Below are 25,704 nucleotides of genomic sequence, written 5' to 3'. Positions count from 1 at the left end.
TAATTTGGTGCTAAATTCGTAAATACAGTAATTACTACATAGCATTACTGCGTATTGAACTACTTTTTCTGTCAAATTTGTAGTTAAACATGATGTTTTGGTGCTTAATTTGTAAAATCATAACCTAATTTGTGGTTAATAGGATTTTCCTTAATCCCTCCTTATTATCCAACATATTCGCTTATCCAACATTCTGCCGGCCCGTTTATGTTGGATAAGTGAGACTCTACTGTATACTGTATATAGATATATACTGTATATATATACACACAAACACATGTATATATGTATATACCTGTGTGTATATTTATTAGCATTCCCCCCAAAAAAACTTAATATATACATGTACACACACACACATATATATATATGTATGTGTATATGTATATACATGTGTTTGTGTGTGTGTGTGTGTGTGTATGTGTACTTATTAGCATTTTCCCTCAACTTAATACAGTAGAGTCTCACTTATCCAATATAATGGGCTGGCAGAATGTTGGATAAGCGAATATGTTGGATAATAAGGAGGGATTAAGGAAAAGCCTATTAAACATCAAATTAGGTTATGCTTTTACAAATTAAGCATCAAAACATCATGTTATACAACAAATTTTACAGAAAAGGTAGTTCAATATGCAGTAATGCTATGTAGTAATTACTGTATTTATGAATTTAGCACGAAAATATCTTGATGTATTGAAAACATTGAGTACAAAAATGCGTTGGATAATCCAGAACGTTGGATAAGCGAGACTCTACTGTATACAGTATAAAGCGCTAATGTTTCAGTTAATCATTGGAAAGGTTTGTCTCTTGCTTAGGGGGTATCCTTTGTTCAAAAAACTCAAAAATCAGAACAGTAGATGGGAAGCAACACTCTGAGGGCAGAGGAGCCCCAAGGACGGCTAATGATTCTGAACAAAGGATGCCTCCCAGGCAAGAGACAAACCTTTCCAATGCTAATTAGGGTGTTGAATTGCAATATTAACGCTGGCTTCCAACTGATAAAGGACTCTTGTCACACCCTGGACTCTCCACAGATATATTTTTTTCCTTTCCTTGCCTAGTTTATCCATACCTCACAACCTCTGAGGATGCCTGCCATAGATGTGGGCGAAACGTCAGGAGAGAATGCTTCTGGAACACGGCCACACAGCCCGGAATACATACAACAACCCTGCACCCATAACAGTTTCCAACTCTGGATTTCAGTAGAGTCTGGCTCATCCAACCTTCGCTCATCCAACGTTGTGTCTATCTATCTATCAATCAAGGCAAGAGCTCTTCTTCCTTTTGCCTCCCCCCCCCCCCGCTTTGCCTATCTTCAGCGCGTGACGTCACCTCGCCGGGGGGGGGAGGGGGGGCTGAGTCCAAGTGGCGCCTGCCCAAAGGCTGCGCGTTCAAAGGGCTTCGGGAGGCGTCGGAGCTGCTGCGCGAGGAGCCCCGAGATCCGTCTCCTTGCGCCTCCGGATCCCCAGGAAGCGAACGATGCCGCACTCGGCGGAGGCGGAGGAGACGGAGGAGAGCGGCCGAGGCTTCTTCTCTCAACGAGTGAGTGTCGAGCAGAGACTAGTAGAGAGATCTCAGCCTCTCTCTCTCTTTCTCTCTCTCTCTTTCTTCCTCTCTTTCCTTCCTTCCTTCCTTCTGCCTCCTCTTTCTTCTCTTTTTCCTTCTCCCACATTCTCTCCTTTCTTCTTCTCCTTCTCCCCAAAAACTTCCCCATCTTTAGAAACCGCCCCAGCTCTCCTCCCTTGAACCCCACTCTCTTTAGGCGGCTCTGCGTTTTCTGGACATTATCCCAGAAGCATTCCCTCCTGACGTTTCGCCCGCATTTTTGCTCAGGCATCCTCAGAGGTTGATTGATTTATTTATCTACATCACTTTTACCCCCTCCTTTCTCCCCCCGAGAAGACTCAAAAATGCTGGGCCATGTCCCAGAAGCATTCCCTCCTGACGTTTCGCCCGCATTTTTGCTCAGGCATCCTCAGAGGTTTATTTATTTATTTATTTATATTTACATTACATTATATTTACATTATATTATATTACATTATATTTACATTACTTTTACCCCCGCCTTTCTGCCCCCCCCCCCCCCGAGAAGGCTCAAAGCGGCTTACAATAAATAGGCAAAAATGCTGGCATTTTTCTGGCCATGTTGTCCCAGAAGCATTCTCTCCTGACGTTTCGCCCGCATCTGTGCTCAGGCATCCTGAGCATTGATTTATTTATTTACATCCCTTTTACCCCCTCCTTTCTCCCCCCGAGAAGGCTCAAAGCGGCTTACAATAAATAGGCAAAAATGCTGGGACTTTCCTGGCCATTATCCCAGAAGCATTCTCTCCTGACGTTTCGCCCGCATCTGTGGCGAGCATCCTCAGCGGTTTATTTATTTATTTATATTTACATTACATTATATTTACATTACTTTTACCCCTCCCTTCTCCCCCCCCCCCCCCGAGAAGGCTCAAAGCAGCTTACAATAAATAGGCAAAAATGCTGTGCGTTTTCTGGCCATTATCCCAGAAGCATTCTCTCCTGACGTTTCGCCCGCATCTATGCTCAGGCATCCTCAGAGGTCGATTTATTTATTTATTTGCATCACTTTTACCCCCTCCTTTCTGCCCCCCCCCCCTGAGAAGGCTCAAAGCGGCTTACAATAAATAGGTAAAAATGTTGGCATTTTTCTGGCCATGTTGTCCCAGAAGCATTCTCTCCTGACGTTTTGCCTGCATTTTGGTTTTATTGTTTTGTATTATTGTTCTGTTCGGGCTTGGCCCCATGTAAGCCGCCCTGAGTCCCTTTGGGGAGATGGGCTGGGGTATAAGAATAAAATAATAATAATAATAATAATAATAATTATTATTATTATCAGGCATCCTCAGAGGTTGATTTATTTATTTGCATCCCTTTTACCCCCTCCTTCCTCCCCCCGAGAAGGCTCAAAGCGGCTTACAATAAATAGGCAAAAATGCTGGGATTTTTCTGGCCATTATCCCAGAAGCATTCTCTCCTGACGTTTTGCCCACATCTATGCTCAGGCATCCTCAGAGGTTGATTTATTTATCTACATCGCTTTTACCCCCTCCTTTCTCCCCACGAAAAGGCTCAAAGTGGCTTACAATAAATAGGCAAAAATGCTGGCCATGTCCCAGAAGCATTCTCTCCTGATGTTTCGCCTGCATCTATGCTCAGGCATCCTCAGAGGTTGATTTATTTACAGTAGAGTCTCACTTATCCAAACTAAACCGGCCGGCAGAAGCTTGAATAAGCAAATATCTTGGATAATAAGGAGGGATTAAGGAAAACCCTATTAAACATCAAATTAGGTTATGATTTTACAAATTGAGCACCAAAACATCATGTTATACAACAAATTTGACAGAAAAACGCAGTAATGTTATGTTGTAATGACAGTATTTACGAATTTAGCAACAAAATATCACGATATATTGAAAACATTGACTACAAAAATGGCTTGGATAATCCAGAAGCTTGGATAAGTGAGACTCTACTGTATATAAAATTTTAAGCATGTCCAAGATTAGAATCCATTCCTCCAGAATCCTCAATAAGTCTTCGTAACAGGTTGTGAGGTCTGTTGGAAACGAGGCAAGTGGGGTTTATATATCTGTGGAATGATGTCCAGGGTGGGAGAAAAAATTCTTCTCTGTTGTGTGGATGTTGCAATTGGCCACCTTGATTAGCATTGAAAAGCCTTGCAGCTTCAAAAGCTTCCTGACTGAGGGAATCCTTTGTTGGGAATTGTTAGCTGGCCCTGATTGTTTCCTGTCTGGTATTCCCCTATTTTTATTAGTGTTGTGTTGTCGAAGGCTTTCACGGCCGGTATCACAGGGTTGTTGTTTGTGCCATGTTCCAGAAGCATTCTCTCCTGACGTTTCACCCACATCTATGGCAGGCATCCTCAGAGGTTGTGAGGTATATACCTCATATGTACTTAACATATACCTCACAACCCCTGAGGATGCCTGCCATAGATGTGGGTGAAACGTCAGGAGAGAATGCTTCTGGAACATGGCCAGACAGCCCGGAAAACACACAACAACCCTTTTTGAGTGTTGTTCTTTCTCTGCTGTCTTGATTCTAGAGTCTTTTTAAAAAAATACTTGCACCCAGATTTTGTTCCTTTTCACGATTTCCTCCTTTCTGTTGAAATTGTCCACCTGCTCGTGGATTTCAATGGCTTCTCTGTGTCGTCTGACATGGTCGTTGTTAGAGTGGTCCAGCATTTCTGTGCCTGGCTGCTTCCTGCCTGGGGGAATCCTTTGTTGGGAGGTGTTAGCTGGCCCTGATTGTTTCCTGTCTGGAATTCCCCTATTTATTTATTTTTTTAGTGTTGTTCTTTATTTACTATCCTGATTTTAGAGTTTTTTTAAATACTGGAAGCCAGATTGTGTTGATTTTCATGGTTTCCGCCTTTCTCTTGCAATTAATTGTCACACCTGCCTCCACCCGACGAAGAGTTGTTCCTCCCACTCTGGATATTGTGCCACATATATATATAGATCCAGCATTTCTGTGCCTGGCTGGTAATTAATCCCTTTGATTAGCATTGAATGGCCTTGCAGCTTCAAGGCCTGTCTGCTTCCTACCTGGGGGAATCCTTTTTGAGAGGTGTTAGCTGGCCCTGATTGTTTCCTGTCCGGAATTCCCCTATATAGATATATATAGCCGGCGTTGTCTGTAGACACTTCCAAGGTCATGTGGCTGGTATGACTGCATGGAGTGCCGTTACTTTCCCAACCTATTGATCTACTCTTAATTGCATGTTTGCGAACTACTAGGTTGGCAGAAGCTGGGGCTAACAGCGGGAGCTCACTCCACTCCCCACATTTGAAACTGAGACCTTTCGGTCCACAAGTTCAGTAGCTCAGTGCTTTAACACAATGCACCTTACATACATTACATACATATGCACCCCACTTGCCTCATTTCCAACAGACCTCACCACCTCTGAGGATGCCTGCCATAGATGTGGGTGAAACATCAGGAGAGAATGCTTCTGGAACATGGCCAGGCAGCCTGGAAGACTCAGAGCAACCCAGTGAAAGCCTTTGACAACACATTCAGCCCTTTCCTGCAAACTCCCCCATCTTTTTCTCTCCTTTGTGGGAAGCGAAATGAGGCAAAGGCATCTTAGCAGTGTGTGGTGTCAACCAGAGAGTTAAGGCTAGGAGACGATGTGCTGTCGAAGGCTTCCAGGGCCCGAATCACAGGGTTGCTGTGAAACAATCAGGGCCAGCTAACACCTCCAAAAAAAAGAGGATTTTCCCAGGCACAGAAATTGCTGAACCGCTCTAACAACCAGCATGTCAGACGACACAGAGAAGTTTTCCAGGCTGTTCCACCCACATTTATTGCAGGCATCCTCAGAGGTTGTGAGGTCTGTTTGAAACTGAGCAAGTGGGGCTTATATATCTGTGGAATAATGTCCAGGGTGGGAGAAAGAAAGAACTCTTGTCTGTTTGAATGTTGCAGTTGGCCAGCTTGATTGACATTGATGAGCCTTGCAACTTCAAAGCCTGGCTGCTTTGAGTTGTCTGGAATTCCAGACAAGAAACAATCAGGGCCAGCCAACACCTCCCAACAAAGTATTCCCCCAGGCAGGAAACAGCCAGGCTTTGAAGCTGCAGGGTGGGAGAAAGATCTCTTGCCTGTTATTTATTTATTTATTTATTTATGGAGGTGCCTACATTGTCCGCAGACACCTCCAAGGCCATGTGGCTACTGGCATGACTGCATGGAGTGCCATTATCTTCCCGCCGGAGCAGTACCTATTGATCTACTCACACTCTGGAGGTTGGTGCTCATTTCCATTTCTAAGACGAAGAGCCAGTGTAGTCCGTAGACACCTACAAGGTCATGTGGCCATGGGTATGACTGCATGGAGCACCATTACCTTCCCGCTGGAGCAGTACCTATTGATCTACTCACATTTTGCATGTTTTTGAAATGCTAGGTTGGCAGGAGCTGGGGCTAACAGCGAGCTCTCATTCCGCTCCCGGGATTTGAACCTGAGACCTTTCCGTCCGCAAGTTCAGCAGCTCAGCGCTTTAACCCACTGTGCCACCAGGCAGGAATCAGCCAGGCCTTGAATCTGTAAGGCCATTAAATGCGAATCAAGGCGATTAATGGAAACATTCCTCCACTGCAGTGATTCCCAAAGTGGGCACTACCGCCCCCTGGTGGGCGCTGCGGCGATCCAGGGGGGTGGTGATGGCCACAGGTGAAACAGGTAGAAACATTAAGACAGTATATCTTTTTGTTAATTGCTATTAAAAAATTTTAAAAAATTAATTTCCAGGGGGCATTGAGTAATATTTTTTTCTGGAAAGGGGGCGGTAGGCCAAATAAGTCTGGGACCACTGCTCCACAGATATATCTGTGTAGTTTCCAACAGACCTCACAACTTCTGAGGATGCCTGCCATAGATGTGGGCGAAACCTCAGGAGAGAATGCTTCTGGAACATGGCCAGACAGCCTGGAAAAATCACAGCAACCAAGGGAGTTATTATTTTGCAAGGTTGATGGAGCTTTATTGAAGTTGGAGCCCCGGTGGCAGAGTGTGTAAAAGCACTGAGCTGGAGACCGAAAGGTCCCAGGTTCAAATCCCGGGAGCGGCATGAGCGGCCGCTGTTAGCTCCAGCTCCTGCCAACCTAGCAGTTCGAAAACATGCAAATGTGAGTAGATCAATAGGTACCGCTCCGGTGGGAAGGTAATATTGGCGCTCCATGCAGTCATGCCAGTGGCCAGATGACCTTGGAGGTGTCTATGGACAACGCCGGCTTTTTGGCTTAGAAATGGAAATGAGCATCAACCCCCAGAGTGTGAGTAGAGTAATAGGTACTGCTCCGGCAGGAAAGTAACGGCGCTCCATGCAGTCATGCCTATGGCCACATGACCTTGGAGGTGTCTACGGACAACGCCGGCTCTTCGGCTTAGTAATGGAGATGAGCACCAACCCCCAGAGTGTGAGTAGATCAATAGGTACTGCTCTGGCGGGAAAGTAACGGCGCTCCATGCAGTCATGCCAGTGGCTACATGATCTTGGAGGAGTCTAGGGATAACGCCGGCTCTTCGTCTTAGAAATGGAGATGAGCACCAACCCCCAGAGTGTGAGTAGATCAATAGGTACTGCTCCGGCGGGAAGGTAATGGCTTAGTAATGGAGATGAGTACCAACCCCTAGAGTCAGACATGACTGGACTTAACGTCAGGGGAAAACCTTTACCTTTACTTTATATAATAATAATAATAATTTTATTTGTACCCTAGACTGCATAAGAAGCATCATTGAATGCCCAATCATGGTGTATATGCCATAATACTATACTAATAATATAATATATTGTATATGCATGTAATATTAATGCCAGCCACATGACCTTGGAGGTGTCTACGGACAGCACCGGCTCTTGGGCTTAGAAATGGAGATGAGCACCAGCCCCCAGAGTGTGAGTAGATCAATAGGTACTGCTCCTGCGGGAAGGTAATGGCACTCCATGCAGTCATGCCTATGGCCACATGACCTTGGAGGTGTCTACGGACAACGCCGGCTCTTGGGCTTAGAAATGGAGATGAGCACCAGCCCCCAGAGTGTGAGTAGATCAATAGGTACTGCTCCTGCGGGAAGGTAATGGCACTCCATGCAGTCATGCCTATGGCGACATGACCTTGGAGGTGTCTATGGACAACGCCGGCTCTTGGGCTTAGAAATGGAGATGAGCACCAACCCCCAGAGTCGGACATGACTGGACTTAACGTCAGGGGAAACCTTTACCTTTATATAATAATAATAATAATAATTTTATTTGTACCCTAGACTGCATAAGAAGCATCATTGAATGCCCAGTCATACGCCGTAATACTATACTAATAATATAATATATTGTATATGCATATAATATTAATGCCAGCCACATGGCCTTGGAGGTGTCTACGGACAACGCCGGCTCTTGGGCTTAGAAATAGAGATGAGCACCAACCCCCAGAGTCGGTCACGACTGGACTTAACGTCAGGGGAAACCTTTACCTTTATATAATAATAATAATAATAATAATTTTATTTGTACCCTAGACTGCATAAGAAGCATCATTGAATGCCCAGTCATACGCCATAATACTATACTAATAATATAATATATTGTATATGCATATAATATTAATGCCAGCCACATGGCCTTGGAGGTGTCTACGGACAACGCCGGCTCTTGGGCTTAGAAATAGAGATGAGCACCAACCCCCAGAGTCGGTCACGACTGGACTTAACGTCAGGGGAAACCTTTACCTTTATATAATAATAATAATAATAATAATTTTATTTGTACCCTAGACTGCATAAGAAGCATCATTGAATGCCCAGTCATACGCCATAATACTATACTAATAATATAATATATTGTATATGCATATAATATTAATGCCAGCCACATGGCCTTGGAGGTGTCTACGGACAACGCCGGCTCTTCGGCTTAGAAATAGAGATGAGCACCAACCCCCAGAGTCGGTCACGACTGGACTTAACGTCAGGGGGAAAAACCTATTGAAGTATTTCTGCAAAAATTCCACAGCACGGCCGCATTTTTTCCACACTCCTCATTGGAACACATCAGAAATAGGGGGAAAAAGAAAAGACAGAAAAGGGGCAGAGAAGGGTTATTTCTCAGGCAGTCTTGAGATGTCCCTTCTCTTGATCATGGCATGGGATTCCAAACCAGACGAGGAGCTTTAGAAGAGGATGGAAATGCAGGAGGTGGGGATGGGGGAGCGGGGAAAGGCTGAGCCGGGCTCTGGTTTGGCACAAAGGGGTCTTTGGGAGGCTGGCAAAGAGCTCCCACCGATTTCAGGAATGGGAGAGTTAAGTAGGGCATGGCAGTTGGCAAGCTGAAGCTTCCCACGTCTCTCTCTCTCTCTCTCTCTCTCTCTTTCTCTTCATCTCTCTCCCTCCCCTTTCCAGGAATTTGTTGGGTTTGGGAGGGGGCCAGATCCCTTCCGAAGACCCAGGCCCAGAGAGAGCTGTTGGAGGGATTGTGATGACGTGTTGTCGAAGGCTTTCATGGCCGGGATCACAGGGGTGTTGTATGTTTTCCGGAAGGTTTATATATACATTAGAGCGGGGGTCCCCAAACTAAGGCCCGGGGGCCGGATGCGGCCCATTGAAGCCATTTATCCAGCCCCCATGGCACAAAAGAAGGGGGTTGGGCTAAATGACCCAAAGGGTCTCTTCCTTTCTTCCAATTATTATTATTATTATTATTATTATTATTATTATTATTATTATTATTATTATTATTGTTGAGGCTGGGAGGCCATCAGTCAGGGGTGCTTTGCTTGTGCTTTTGGTGCCCATCGAAGCCATTTATCCGGCCCCCACGGCACAAAGGCAGAAGGGCGTTGGGCTAAATGACCCAAGGGTTCTCTTCTCCTCTTCCAATTATTATTATTATTATTATTATTATTATTATTATTATTATTATTATCGAGGCTGGGAGGCCATCTGTCAGGGGTGCTTTGCTTGTGCTTTTGGTGCCCATCGAAGCCATTTATCCGGCCCCCACGGCACAAAGGCAGAAGGGTGTTGGGCTAAATGACCCAAGGGTTCTCTTCTTCTCTTCCAATTATTATTATTATTATTATTATTATTATTATTATTATTATTATTATTATTGAGGCTGGGAGGCCATCTGTCAGGGGTGCTTTGCTTGTGTTTTTGGTGCCCAAAAGCAGAAGGGGGTTGGACTCAATGGCCCAAAGGGTCTCTTCCAACCCCCTTTATTATTATTATTATTATTATTATTATTATTATTATTATTATTGAGGCTGGGAGGCCATCTGTCAGGGGTGCTTTGCTTGTGTTTTTGGTGCCCAAAAGCAGAAGGGGGTTGGACTCAATGGCCCAAAGGGTCTCTTCCAACCCCCTTTATTATTATTATTATTATTATTATTATTATTATTATTATTATTATTATTATTATTGCTTGGTGGCCAACGATAGTCTGGCCCTCCAACAGTCCGAAGGATCATAAACTGGGCCGCAATTTAAAAAGTTTGGGGACCCCTGCAGTAGAGTCTCACTTATCCAAGCTAAACGGGCCGGCATAAGCTTGGATAAGTGAATATCTTGGATAATAAGGAGGGATTACGGAAAAGCCTATTCAACATCAAATTAGGTTATGATTTTACAAATTAAGCACCAAAACATCATGTTATACAACAAATTTGACAGAAAAAGTAGTTCAATACGCAGTAATGTTATGTTGTAATTACTGTATTTACGAATTTAGCACCAAAATATCACGATGTATTGAAAACATTGACTACAAAAATGGCTTGGATTATCCAGAGGCTTGGATAAGTGAGGCTTGGATAAGTGAGACTCTACTGTATATATATCTGTGGAAAGTCCAGGGTGTGAGAAGAACTCTTTGTCAGTTGGAAGCCAGTGTGAATGTTGCAGTTAATCACCTTAATTAGCATTGGAAATCTTCATCTCCTGGCTTTTTCTGCCTGGGGGCATCCTTTGTTCAGAGTCATTAGCTGCCCTTGGTTCCCATGTCTGGAACTCCTCTGTTTTCAGAGTGTTGCTTCTTATTTACGGTTCTGATTTTGGAGCCAGATTTTGTTTATTTTTATGGTTTTCTCCTTTCTGTTGAAGTCGTCCACATGCTTGTGAATTTCAACAGAAAAGAGGAAACCACAAAAATGAACAAAATCTGGCTACCAGTATTTAAAAAAACTCAAAAATCAGAACAGTAAATAAGAAGCAGCACTCTGAAAACAGAAGAGTTCCAGGGGCAGCTAATAACTCTGAACAAAGGATACCCCCAGGCAGGAAGAAGCCAGGAGATGAAGCTATTCAATGCACTCCTCTGTTTTCAGTGTTGCTTCTTATTTACTGTTCTGATTTTGGAGCCAGATTTTGTTTATTTTTATGGTTTCCTCCTTTCTGTTGTCCACATGCTTGTGAATTTCAACAGAAAAGAGGAAACCATGAAAATGAACAAATCTGGCTACCGGTATTAAAAAACTCAAAAATCAGAACAGTAAATAAGAAGCAGCACTCTGAAAGCAGAAGAGTTCCAGGGGCAGCTAATGACTCTGAACAAAGGCAGGAAGAAGCCAGAAGATGAAGCTATTCAATGCTAATTGAGGTGATTAACACTGGCTTTCCAACAGACAAAGAGTTCTTCTCACACCCTGGACTTTCCACAGATATATATAAACCTTTCTGGCTTAGTTTCTCCATACTGATAAATACACACAAATGTCTATACTAGACAGTGTTGAAGAGATAAACAACCACTATAAAGGTTCAAAACATAAAAAGAGATGTGTATATTAGAGCATCTTGCAAAGGCCACAGAAATAGTCAGGCCTCTCTGAGTATAGAGCTATCTTCCTTCTATGTAAAAAGGATAAGCGGATACTATAAAGTTTCAAAACATAAGTTGCACTATGTAATTCAGAGCACCATATATGTATATGGTGCAACTTATGTTTTGAAACTTTATAGTATTCGTTTATCCTTTTTACATAGAAGGAAGATAGCTCTATACTCAGAGAGGCCTGACTATTTCTGTGGCCTTTGCAAGATGATCTAATATACATACAGTAGAGTCTCACTTATCCAACATTCTGGATTAGCCAACGCATTTTTGTAGTCAATGTTTTCAATACATCATGATATTTTGGTGCTAAATTTGTAAATACAGTAATTATTACATAGCATTACTGCATATTGAACTACTTTTTCTGTCAAATTTCTGTATAGCATGATGTTTTGGTGCTTAATTTTTAAAATAATAACCTAATTTGATGTTTAATAGGCTTTTCCTTAATCCCTCCTTATTATCCAACATATTATCCAACCCTAACATATTGGAGCCCCCACATGGCGTAGTGGACTAAGTGACTTGAAGGTTGGGTTGCTGACCTGAAGGCTGCCAGGTTCGAATCCCACCTGGGGAGAGTGCGGATGAGCTCCCTCTATCAGCTCCAGCTCCATGCGGGGACATGAGAGAAGCCTCCCACAAGGATGGTAAAAGCATCAAAACATCCGGGCGTCCCCTGGGCAACGTCCTTGCAAACGGCCAATTCTCCTACTCCAGAAGCAACTCCGGTTGCTGCTGTCACGGGAAAAAAAAATCCAACATATTCGCTTATCCAACATTCTTCTGGCCCATTTATGTTGGATAAGTGAGACTCTACTGTACATGTGTTTGTGTGTGTATTTATTAGCATTCCCCCTCAACTTAATATACAGTATAAAGCGCTAATCATTGGAAAGGTTTGTCTCTTGTTTAGGGGGCATCCTTTGTTCAAAAAAAACTCAAAAATCAGAACAGTCGATGGGAAGCAACACTGAGGGCAGAGGAGCCCCAAGGACGGCTAATGACTCTGAACAAAGGATGCCCCCCTCCCCCCTTTGAACCTTTATAGTGGTTGTTTATTTCTTCAACATTGATTAGTTTCTCCATATACCTCACAACCTCTGAGGATGCCTGCCATAGATGTGGGCGAAACGTCAGGAGAGAATGCTTCTGGAACATGGCCATGCAACAACCCTGTGATTGTGATGATGTCAGAGTATGAAGGGGAGAAGAGGGAGGGATGCGGACCATGGAGGGACTCAACCGCGACTCACAAAGGATTTCTCCTTTGCTTGGTCCTGCCTTCCCATTCGGCCGCTAGCTTGTCTTTTTTTGTGTCAACCGGGATTCTTCTTCCTTCTTCTTCTTCTTCTTCTTCCTCCCATTTAAGGTTTGACCGCAGGTGCCAAAGCTGGGCTCGCCGGAGCATAAAGATGCTGAAGGGTGTTTGGCTGCTCAGTGTGTTCACAGTGGCTGGGATCGCGCCCACGACGGAGAGCCGCAAACCTGCCAAAGACATTTGCAGCAAGAGCCGCTGCCCTTGCGAGGAGAAAGAGAACGTGCTGAATATTAATTGCGAAAACAAGGGATTTACAACCGTCAGCCTCCTCCTGCCTCCGCCGTCCAAGATCTACCAGCTCTTCCTCAATGGCAACGCCTTCGTCCGGCTCTACCCCAACGAGTTCGTCAACTACTCCAACGCGGTGACCCTCCACCTGGGCAACAACGACATGCAGGAGATTCGAACCGGGGCCTTCGTTGGCCTCCGGACTCTCAAGAGGTTGCACCTCAACAACAATAAGTTGGAAATCCTTCGGGAGGACACTTTCCTGGGTCTGGAGAGCCTCGAGTACCTCCAGGCTGATTACAACTACATCAGCGCCATTGAGGCAGGAGCTTTCAGCAAGCTCAACAAGCTGAAAGTGTTGATCCTCAATGATAACCTCCTGCTGTCCCTGCCGAGCAACGTGTTCCGCTTTGTCCTGCTCACTCACCTGGATCTCAGAGGGAACAGGCTCAAGATGATGCCCTTTGCCGGTGTCCTGGAACACATCGGGGGCATCATGGAGATCCAGCTGGAGGAGAATCCCTGGAACTGTACCTGTGACCTCCTACCGCTCAAAGCCTGGCTAGATACCATCACCGTCTTCGTTGGGGAGATTGTCTGCGAGACACCGTTCAGACTGCATGGCAAGGATGTCACTCAACTCACCAGGCAGGACCTTTGTCCTCGAAAAAGTGCCGGGGACTCGAAGCATCCATCCCATTCGGACACGCACATCCAGAAATATCCTCCAACAGCCAACTCTGCCGTTGGTGCAACCAGGGCTCCCAAAGCCAGCCGCCCACCCAAAACCAGGAACCGCCCCACCCCGCGGGTGACCGTATCGAAAGACAGGCAGATTTTTGGACCAATCATGGTTTACCAAACCAAGTCCCCTGTGCCACTCACTTGTCCCACCGGTTGTGTCTGCACTTCTCAAGGCTCTGACAACGGGTTGAATGTCAACTGCCAAGAGAAAAAGATCGGCAACGTTTCCGATCTCCACCCCAGGCCCACCAGTCCGAGAAAACTCTACCTAACAAGCAACTATTTGCAAACCATCTACAAAACCGATCTCTTGGAATACAGCTCATTGGATTTGTTGCACTTGGGAAATAACAGGATTGCCGTCATCCAAGAAGGTGCCTTCTCGAACCTCACCGCTTTGCGCCGACTCTATCTCAACGGCAATTACCTTGAGGTCCTCTACCCTTCCATGTTTGAAGGGCTCCACAGCTTGCAGTATCTGTATTTAGAGTATAACGTCATCAAAGAGATCCTGCCACGGACCTTTGATACGCTGGGGAACCTCCACCTCTTGTTTCTGAACAACAACCTGCTGAGGTCCCTCCCGGACAACGTGTTTGCGGGCACGACCCTCACCAGGCTCAACTTGAGGAACAACCATTTCTCCTTCTTGCCTGTGCGAGGGGTCCTCGACCAGCTTTCAGCCTTGATCCAGATCGATCTTCAAGAAAACCCTTGGGATTGTACTTGCGACATTATGGGGCTGAGGAACTGGATCGAGCGCGTCACGGAGCAAAACAACAAGCAGTCGGGGACGCCGGTCGTCATTAACGAAGTCGTCTGCGACTCTCCGTCCAAGCATGCGGGAGAACATCTCAAGACCCTGAGCAAGGAAGCCATCTGCCCCGAAAACCCCAATATCTTGGATTCCTCCTTCTCCGCTCCAGATCGCAACACAAACACAGACGTGCCCAACGCCATCAGCGTCCTTCCCAGTTCGTATCCGGAATTGCGGACGGAGGTCCCCCTCTCCGTCTTAATCCTGGGCCTGCTGGTTGTGTTTATTTTGTCGGTCTGTTTCGGAGCAGGCCTCTTTGTCTTTGTGCTCAAACGCCGCAAGGGCATGCCGAGCGTGCCTAGCAGCGCCAACAACCTCGACGTAAGTTCCTTCCAGTTGCAGTACGGGTGCTACAACAGCGAGGGGCACGACAAGGCCGAAGGTCATGTCTATAACTATATCCCACCGCCCGTGGGTCAAATGTGCCAGAACCCCATCTATATGCAGAAGGAAGGCGACCCGGTTGCTTACTATAGGAACCTCCATGAGTATAGCTATAGTAACCTCGAGCCTAAGAAAGAGGACTCGGCCAGCCTGGCATTTACAATCACGGCGGCCGAAATGCTCGAGAAGCAGGCCTTTGCCAGGGAGCCGGAGCTGCTCTATCAGAACATTGTGGAACGGGTCAAGGAACTGCCCAGCGGAAGCCTGGTCCATTATAACTTTTGCACCCTCCCCAAAAGGCAGTTCGCCCCTTCCTACGAGTCCCGGCGGCAGAACCAGGACAGGATAAACAAGACCGTTTTGTACGGGACTCCGCAGAAGTATTTTGCGGAACAGTCCAAACCTGACCTTCCTCTGCTCCCGGGAAAGCTACAGACTGAACCAGACTACCTCGAAGTTCTGGAGAAACAAACGGCCATCAGCCAGCTGTGAAGTGGGTGGGTTTGGGGATCTTGGGGGAGGGTCCCGCAGGATGCGTTTCCGGGGGAGAAAAAGCCTTTTTCACAAAAGCAAAACTAACCCAGGTCCGAACTTGACCCGCCAACGCGATTTGTCAAATCCTTGAGGGTTTTTTTTCATCATTGGAAGCCTACAACAATCCTTATAATGTGCCAGGACTATGAAGGGTGCTTTCTTTCTTTCTTCGTCTCTTTCTTTCTTCCTTCCTTCCTTCCTTTCTTTCTTTCTTTCTTTCTTTCTTTCTTTCTTTCTTTCTTTCTTTCTTTCTTTCTCCCTTTCCTTCTTTCTTTCTTTATTTCTTTCTTTCTTTCTTCGTTTCTTTCTTTCTTCATTTCTTTCTTTCTTTCTCCCTTTCTTTCTTTCTTTCTTTCTTTCTTTCTTTCTTTCTTTCTTTCTTTCTTTCTTTCTTTCTTTCTTTCTTTCTCCCTTTCTGTCTTTCTTTCTTTCTTTCTTTCTTTCTTTCTTTCTTTCTTTCTTTCTTTCTTTCTTTCTTTCTCTCTTTCCTTCCTTCCTTCCTTCCTTCCTTCCTTCCTTCCTTCCTTCCTTCCTTCCTTCCTTCCTTCCTTCCTTCCTTCCTTCCTTCTCTCCTTCTTTCCTTCCTTCCTTCCTTCCTTCCTTCCTTCCTTCCTTCCTTCCTTCCTTCCTTCCTTCCTTCCTTTCTTTCTTTCTTACTCTCTTCTTTCTTTCTTTCTTTCTTTCTTTCTTTCTTTCTTTCTTTCTTTCTTTCTTTTCTCTCTTTCTCTCTTTTTTCTTTCTTTCTCTCTCTCTCTCTCTCTCTCTCTTTCTTTCTTTCTTTCTTTGGGTCCCGTTAAGTTATTTTGTTCTTGCATTCCAGCCCTTTTACATATTGGGACTGTAAGAAGAGATTTTTGGTGTTGTCGAAGGCTTTCATGGCTGGAATCACTGGGTTACTGTGAGTTTTCCGGGCTGTATGTCCATGTCCCAGAAGCATTCTCTCCTGACGTTTCTCCCACATCTATGGCAGGCATCCCCAGAGACTCTGAGGTCTGTTGGAAACTAGGAAAGTGGGGTTCATATATCTGTGGAGTAACATTTCCATTAATCACCTTGATTAGTATTTAATGGCCTTACAGATACAAGGCCTGGCTGATTCCTGTGGAATGATGTCCAGGGTGGGAGAAAGAAAGAATTCTTATTTGCTTGAGATAAGTTTGAATGTTGCAATTGGACAGCTTGATTAGCATTGAATGGCCTTGCAGCTTCAAAGCTTAGCTGTTTCCTGTCTAGGGGAATTCTTTGTTGGGAGGTGTTAGCTGGCCCTGATTGTTTCTTGTCTTTTTCAAAGCAGCCAGGCTTTGAAGCTGTAAGGCTATTCAATGCTAATCAAGCTGTCCAATTGCGACATTCAAACTTATCTCAAGCAGACAAGAGTTCTTTCTCCTGCCCTGGACATCATTCCACAGGAATCAGCCAGGCCTTGAATCTGTAAGGCCATTAATAATAATAATAATAATAATAATAATAATAATAATAATAATAATAATAATAAACAACTTTATTTATACCCCACCATCATTTAAATGCTGATCAAGGTCATTAATGGAAATGTTACTCCACTGATATATATAAACCTCACTGGCCTCGTTTCCAACAGACCTCAGCACCTCTGAGGATGCCTGCCATAGATGTGGGTGAAACGTCAGGAGAGAATGCTTCTGGAAGATGACCATACAGACTGCAAAATTTGCAGCAACCCTGAATATTATTATTCTTTTGCCTTGGTTTATTATCTGGAAGGAAAAGGGCAGTCAAAGGATGCTATAAAAATGATCTCACCCTCCACGATATACATGCAGATATGAACATTTTTTAAAAAAAGTAATGTATTAAATAGATGATATCTCCAAATATTTCCTCCTCTCTTCTTCTGACTTAGGCTAGCATCCATCTCCTCCTTGCTCCTTTTTTGTAAATAATATTGTCCAAAATTGCAGCTCTTTCAATGACCAAGTTCAGCCACTGGGTGTCACCTTCTTTTTTTGTGTGTGTGTGAGTGTTAAAGTGCCTTTGCACTTTAAGTATGTTATTACTTAATTGTTGCGCTTAGCTTTGATAAATTTGAATCTATTTTAATGTATTGTATTTCTTTTTTTCTTCTCTGGAAAATTTAAAAAAGAACAACAGCAGATGTAAAATAGAGATCTATACGTTGGCTGCATTCGATCAAAAGGGCCTACTGCTTAAGTGATGGCAAAACTAGCTCCGAGACCTTTATTATTATTATTATTATTATTATTATTATTATTATTATTATTATTATTATTATTATCCATCCCACCCAGCACCTAGATTTTGTTTTACACAACCCTTTGTAATGAACTAAGAATTTAGAGATGTGTTGTCGCAGGCTTTCATGGCCGGAATCACTGGGTTGCTGTGAGTTTTCTGGGCTGTCTGGCCATGTTCCAGAAGCATTCTCTCCTGACGTTTCGCCCACATCTATGGCAGGCATCCTCAGAGGTTGTGAGATCTGTTGGAAACTAGGCAAGTTGGTTTAATATATCTGTGGACACAGCATATGATTGGTGAACACTGAGATGCTCGACCACGCTAACAACCACCACGTCAAAATACACAGAGAAGCAATTGAAATCCACAAACAATTTCAATAGAAAATTAACAAAATATGGCTAACGGTATTTAAAAATTTGTAAAATTAGGACAGTAAATAAAGAAAAACACTCAGAAAACAGAGGAATTCTAGACAGGAAACAATCAGGGCCAGCTAACACCTCCTAACAAAAGGTTCCCCAGGCAGGAAGCAGCCAGGCTTTGAGGGTGAAAGGCTAATAAAATGATAATAAAGGTAGCCAATTGCAAACTTGCCTCAAACTGATAAAGAGTTCTTTCTCCCACCCTGGACATTATTCCATGAATATATATACCCCACCAGGCAGGAATCAGCCAGGCTTTGGATCTGTAAGGCCATTAAATGCTAATCAAGGTGATTAATGGAAACATTCACACAAGAGATGTTTTTCCCATCCTGGACATCATTCCACAGCTTCAAAGCCTGGCTGTTTCCTGTTTGGGGGAATACTTTGTTGGGAGGTGTTAGCTGGCCCTGATTGTTTCTTGTCTGGAATTCCAGACAACTCAAATCAGCCAGGCTTTGAAGCTGCTAGGCTATTCAATGCTAATCAAGCTGGCCAATTGCAACATTCACACTTGCCTCGTTTTCAACGGACCTCACAACCTCCGAGGATGCCTGCCATAGATGTGGGCGAAACGTCAGGAGAGAATGCTTCCGGAACATAGTCATACAGCCCAGAAAACCAACAGCAACCCACTTTAGTGATGGATCAGGATGTTCGACTCTCTGGGATGGGAGTAAATAGTTCATCAATTTTTTTTTCAAGTCATTTAACATATTTCCAAGCAACCTGCTCAGTGGACGGCCCGACTTCATTTATGCTGCAGCTCCTAACACCATTGTAATGTTCAGTGTTTTCCAGGTTATTTGCCTAATTAAGAGGACATTACTTTACCTGTAATATATTTTTTCTGCATTAAAATTAGATATTTTTATACGTTTAATGATAAGAGTCAACATTTCTAATGGGTTTGGGAAGATAAAAGAACAAAATGATTTGGGGTAAAGGTTTTCTCTGTATAGTTTTTTTTTCTGATATCAGGTTCTAGTTTGTGTTGTGTTTGGCCAAGTCTAACCGAAAGAGCTGAATACTTGGGTTTGCTCATCACAATGCATTAGTAGATATCTTCCGGTGACCACCAAATGTTGCTTCAATTTCATGGTAAGAGTTTTAGTAAGTGAGCCAGGTTCCAAAGTATGAGTTACAGGTGTGTACTGATATGTTCAAGTCATTGTGTTGTCGAAGGCTTTCATGGTCGGAATCACTGTGTTGCTGGGAGTTTTCTGGGCTGTATTTAAAAAAAAAACTCTACAATCAGGACAGCAAATAAAGAACAACACTCAGAAGACGGGGGAAATCCAGACGGGAAACAATCAGGGCCAGCTAACACCTCTCAACAAAGGATTCCCCCCAGGGAGGAATCAACCAGGCCTTGGATCTATAAGGCCGTTAAATGCTAATCAAGGTGATTAATGGAAACATTCACACTTGCCTCAAACAGACAAGAGATGTTTCTCCCACCCTGGATATCATTCCTCAGCTGTTTCCTGTCTGGGGGAATACTTTGTTGGGAGGTGTTAGCTGGCCCTGATTGTTTCTTGTCTGGAATTCTAGACGACTCAAAGCAGCCAGGCTTTGAAGCTGCAAGGCTATTCAATGCCAATCAAGCTGACCAATTGCAACATTCACTCTTGCCTCAAACAGACAAGAGCTCTTTCTCCCACCCTGGACATCATTCTGCAGCTGTTTCCTGTCTAGGGGAATACTTTGTTGGGAGGTGTTAGCTGGCCCTGATTGTTTCTTGTCTGGAATTCTAGACGACTCAAAGCAGCCAGGCTTTGAAGCTGCAAGGCTATTCAATGCCAATCAAGCTGACCAATTGCAACATTCACTCTTGCCTCAAACAGACAAGAGCTCTTTCTCCCACCCTGGACATCATTCCGCAGCTGTTTCCTGTCTAGGGGAATACTTTGTTGGGAGGTGTTAGCTGGCCCTGATTGTTTCTTGTCTGGAATTCTAGACGACTCAAAGCAGCCAGGCTTTGAAGCTGCAAGGCTATTCAATGCCAATCAAGCTGACCAATTGCAACATTCACTCTTGCCTCAAACAGACAAGAGCTCTTTCTCCCACCCTGGACATCATTCTGCAGCTGTTTCCTGTCTAGGGGAATACTTTGTTGGGAGGTGTTAGCTGGCCCTGATTGTTTCTTGTCTGGAATTCTAGACGACTCAAAGCAGCCAGGCTTTGAAGCTGCAAGGCTATTCAATGCCAATCAAGCTGACCAATTGCAACATTCACTCTTGCCTCAAACAGACAAGAGCTCTTTCTCCCACCCTGGACATCATTCCGCAGCTGTTTCCTGTCTAGGGGAATACTTTGTTGGGAGGTGTTAGCTGGCCCTGATTGTTTCTTGTCTGGAATTCTAGACGACTCAAAGCAGCCAGGCTTTGAAGCTGCAAGGCTATTCAATGCCAATCAAGCTGACCAATTGCAACATTCACTCTTGCCTCAAACAGACAACAGCTCTTTCTCCCACTCTGAACATCATTCCACAGCTGTTTCCTGTCTGGGGGAATACTTTGTTGGAAGGTGTTAGCTGGACCTGATTGTTTCTTGTCTGGAATTCCAGACAACTCACTAGACTATAAATCCCAGGATTTCATAGAATTCAGCCATGGTAGTCAAAGTGAAATCATGTTGCAATTGTTTTGTCGCATGAAAAAACTCCAGAATTTAGTTTAGTTCAGTGATGCCAATTTTACCTTCCAGGTGTTTTGGGCTTCAGCTCCCAGAATCCCTGATCATCCGACAAGCTGGCCAGGACTTCTGGAAGTTGGAATTCCAAACATCCGAAGGGGCCAAGTTTGAACACCAATGGTCTCGATTTTAAAGAATCTCTACAGAAAGGATCAGTACTTTGGATAGCTCCGAGTTTAAACTACAGTAGAGTCTTAGTTATCCAACATAACTGGGCTGGCAGAACGTTGGATAAGCGAATATGTTGGATAATAAGGAGGGATTAAGGAAAAGCCTACTAAACATCAATTTACGTTATGATTTTACAAATTAAGCACCAAAATATCATATTTTACAAGAAATTTGTCAGAAAAAGCAGTGTTATGTAGTAATTACGGTATTTACGAATTTAGCACCAAAACATCACAATGTATTGAAAAGATTGACTGCAAAAACATTGACGACTGAAAGGCAGACTGCGTTGGACAATCCAGAACATTGGATAAGCGAATGTTGGATAAGTGAGGCTCTACTGTAACATCGAGGCGCCTTCTACACAGCTGTATACAATCCAGATTATCTGCTTTGAACTGGATTATCTGACAGTGTAGACTCGGGTTGGATCCACACTACTCTATATCCTAGGATCTGGTCCCAGATTATCTTCTTATCCCTGGCAGTATAAGGGTAAAAGTAAAGGTTTTCTCCTGACATTAAGTCCAGTTGTGTCCGACTGCACACTGAAGTGGATTATATGGCAGTGTGGAGTCCAGATAATCCAGTTCAAAGCAGATAATATAAGATTATAAATGGGTTGTATAGCTGTGTGGAAGGGCCTTGAGTCTACACTGCCATATAATCCAGTGCAAATTAGATAATCTGTGGAAGAGGCCTAAGTGAGGCCTAACTGTGCCTGTCCCCTGGGCTGAGTTGGTTGCTAGGAGACCAAGTGGGCAGAGATTAGTCCTCTAATTGGCAGCAATTGGATAAAAACCATTATTCCTCTCCCTCTAATTAGGACTTTATTTTTCTTTTCTTTTTGTTGTATGAACGCAGAGGCATGGATGAGGGGTTGTGCTACCAAGTTTAGTGTTTCTGGGACGTGTAGTTTTGTTGTTTTGTCCTAGGCCGAAATTTCATTACATATATATATATATATAAATTCTATTATTATTATTATTATTGTAGTATATTATTATATTATTACTATTATATTATTATTATATTTATTATTCATGACTACAGTGAAACTAGAATAGAGAGAAATCAGCGTGGAAACTGCAAGAGGTACCATGGATTGTTGTACATGGAAATAAGAGTAGTAAATAGTTTTTGATTTATTAAATACAGTTACAGTAGAGTCTCACTTATCCAAGCCTCGCTTATCCAAGCCTCGGATTATCCAAGCCATTTTTGTAAATGTTTTCAATATATCGTGATATTTTGGTGCTAAATTCGTAAATACAGTAATTACAGCATAACATCACTGCATATTGAACTACTTTTTTGTCAAATTTGTTGTATAACATGATGTTTTGGTGCTTAATTTGTAAAATCGTAACCTAATTTGATGTTTAATGGGCTTTTCCTTAATCCCTCCTTATTATCCAAGATATTCGCTCATCCAAGCTTCTGCCGGCCCGTTTAGCTTGGTTAGGTGAGACTCTACTGTATATATTATAATTATATATTTTTGTTATTTAAAGTATACATATTGCGAAATTATGTTTTTCTCTCTCAAAGTGACACACCACCCAAGTCATGCTAGGTTTTTTGGTGAATTTTGACACACCAAGTGCCAAAGGTTGCCCATCATTGTTCTAGGTTGTGCCATTTTGCCAGGCTGTCTTTTGATCTCCCAACTCAAAGACTAAGAAGTTGACCATTCTTGGTTTGCCCCGGAAGAAAGAAGATCCTCATGGGGGGCCATACAGTTGGAATTGCCTGATTTTGCTGCCCAGAAGGATATTCTTGCTGTTGCTGGAGGAACATTAAGAGGAGTGGTGGTTCTCATGAAGCTTTTCCTTGATTTACATCTACTGAGAAGAGACTGATAGCCAAGCAGTGGGTGGCTTTCACAGTGTTCAACCTTATTTCTCTCCTATTTGGGACAGACAACGATGCTTGGGAAAGGAGGAGGTGTTGGATCGATCCAATAATATAATAATAATAATAATAATAATAATAATAATAATAATAATAATAATAATAATAATAAGAAGAAGAAGAAGAAGAAGAAGAAGCCGCCGCTATCAGGACCTTAAGATTGAACTCACGGGGTAATAATAATAATAATAATAATAATAATAATAATAATAATAATAATAATCTCAGTTGCTGTAAGAAAATCGTACAGACAGACTACAAACAGAGACACAACTATGTGACCCAAATGATTCATTGGAACTTATGCCTCAAGTACCACCTCCCACCAGTAAAGAACTGGTGGGATTGTGGAAAATGCAAAGGTTGTGGAAAATGAACACGCAAAGATACTGTGGGACTTCCGAATCCAGACTGACAAAGTTCTGGAACACAACACACCAGACATCACAGTTGTAGAAAAGAACAAGGTTTGGATCATTGATGTCGCCATCCCAGGTGACAGTCGCATTGACGAAAAACAACAGGAAAAACCAGCCGCTATTAGGACCTCAGGATGGAACTTCAAAGACTCTGGCAGAAACCAGTGCAGGTGGTCCTGGTGGTGATCGGCACACTGGGTGCCGTGCCAAAAGATCTCAGCCGGCATTTGGAAACAATAGACATTGACAAAATCACCATCTGCCAACTGCAAAAGGCCACCCTACTGGGATCTGCACTCATCATCCGAAAATACATCACACAGTCCTAGACACTTGGGAAGTGTTTGACTTGTGGTTTTGTGAAACGAAATCCAGCATACCTATCTTGTTTGCTGTGTCATACAACGTCGTTGTGTCAATAATAATAATAATAATAATAACTTTATTTTTATACCCCGCCCCATCTCCCTGAAGGGACTTGGGGCGGCTTACATGGGGCCTTGCCCAATAAAACAATCAAATGTCAATAACACAGCAATAAAACAATTATCCCAATAAAAACATCAATATCAGTAAAAACAATCGTTAAAATCGACGTGAAACATACAATATTAAAAACGGGAGACTAATTCATAGAATTAGTCCAAGAAGACATGGCTTTCATTTGCAAGATTCGAGCATTTGCAAGACTCAATCCAAGAAGCCATGGCTTTGCATTTGCAAGACTCGAGCAGGTCTGTTGATAATTATTGGAGGTCTCTCATTCATAAGCCAAAGCTGCCTTGAGAGCTAAACCCAGCAACAAACATGCCTCGCTTTCATGTGTCTCTTTGCTTTAATTTTCACCACGGCTGTCTTCAACATCTATTTATTCCCCGCGAACGTGCAACTGGTTTTTAATTAACAAAAACCTGATAGATCCTTATTAGCCTGTAAATCATTTTTCCCCCCTCGGTGCAAATGGTAATTGCGGAGAGTTGTCTTTTTCCTCCTTCCTCTCCCGCCACCTCCCCCTCCACCAATTGCTCTTATTTACAACAAAACCAGTTTTGTTTTTCCCCATTGTAAATCCTTATGCAACTGGAATGGTGCTCAGCATATAAAGTAGGGCGAGCTTTTCAATTCCTTATTAAAGCAATTGATGGCTTCTGAAAGGAGCGCACTGTTTCCTTTTCATAAATAGGTTACCGGACATAATAATCCTTTTATTATCATGCGGGGATAGAACCGGACCCTCTTGGATGGAATTTTCAAGCTTTGGCCATTGCTGATGATAGCTTGTCTACTGACGAAAAGGAATCTTAAATCATGGGAATATATATATATATGAGTGTCTGTGCTGGCAATCAGAGCTGTTTTTATTGGAGTAATGCCAACAGGAAGTAGTCTTCTATGGTGTATGTTTGTATCGGATGGCATTATTTAACAAGCAGTCTTTTTCCCATGAAATTTACAGCAATATTCTCCAGCATGTTGTCTTTCTACACCTAGACTTGATAGCTATTTTCTTCTCCTATCCTATGATCCAAATAGAATGGTTTAGAGACCAAGAATCCAGTTGCCGAGGCAATATTTGGACCACTTAACTGGAATCCGTCCTTGCAGACCGTGAAGCATTTATTCTAATAGGAGAGCTCGAAATCTGCACATCGTTCCTGTCTTCTTGTCTGGAGCTTCCTTGTTCCCATCTAGAGATGGTTTATCAAAACTGGAGATGTGGAAAGAGGCCCTAAGATCTGGAAACTTTAATTGTTCTCGTTGTTACTTTGAAAATATGAGGGTTGAATGAAAAGTAATGCCTCCACCTTCAGAACTCCTCAAGATATGGCAGTCCTGGTCTGCGGCAGGTACTGGCTTGTTCAGTAGACTCTCCTCTACGGTTCTATTTGGTGGGAAGCCTTAGCATTGAATGGTTGTGTTGTTAAAGTCCAAAGTATGGAACCCTGTGCAGACTGGGAAGCCTTAGAATTGAACGGTTGTGTTGTTAAAGTGCGAAATATGGAAACCTGTGCAGACGGGGAAGCCTTAGCATTGAACGGTTGTGTTGTTAAAGTGCGAAGTATGGAACCCTGCGCAGACGGGGAAGCCTTAGCATTGAACGGTTGTGTTGTTAAACTGCGAAGTATGGAATCCTGCGCAGACGGGGAAGCCTTAGCATTGAACGGTTGTGTTGTTAAAGTGCAAAGTATGGAACCCTGTGCAGACGGGGAAGCCTTAGAATTGAACGGTTGTGTTGTTAAAGTGCAACGTATGGAAACCTGTGCAGACGGGGAAGCCTTAGCATTGAATGGTTGTGTTGTTAAAGTGCAAAGTATGGAACCCTGCGCAGACGGTTGGTTCAATGCTAAGGCTTCCCCGTCTTCACAGGGTTCCATACTTCACACTTTAACAACACAACCGTCCAATG

The 25,704-nt window shown here is 43.4% G+C and overlaps 1 protein-coding gene across 1 annotated transcript; it reads left to right on the top strand.

Moving 5' to 3' along the window:
- The first annotated feature begins 1,362 nt into the window (after nucleotides 1–1,362).
- On the top strand, nucleotides 1,363–18,979 carry slitrk2 (SLIT and NTRK like family member 2). Its single transcript, XM_062963722.1, has 2 exons — nucleotides 1,363–1,551; nucleotides 12,781–18,979. Exon 2 carries the CDS (start codon nucleotides 12,824–12,826, stop codon nucleotides 15,392–15,394), a length of 2,571 nt encoding a protein of 856 aa, XP_062819792.1. The 5' UTR covers nucleotides 1,363–1,551; nucleotides 12,781–12,823; the 3' UTR covers nucleotides 15,395–18,979.
- The last annotated feature ends 6,725 nt before the right edge of the window (nucleotides 18,980–25,704 follow it).

The sequence above is a fragment of the Anolis carolinensis genome, unplaced genomic scaffold, assembly GCF_035594765.1.
Source record: "Anolis carolinensis isolate JA03-04 unplaced genomic scaffold, rAnoCar3.1.pri scaffold_12, whole genome shotgun sequence".
Taxonomy (NCBI): Eukaryota; Metazoa; Chordata; class Lepidosauria; order Squamata; family Dactyloidae; genus Anolis; species Anolis carolinensis.
This window is presented reverse-complemented; position numbering and strand designations above follow the sequence as displayed.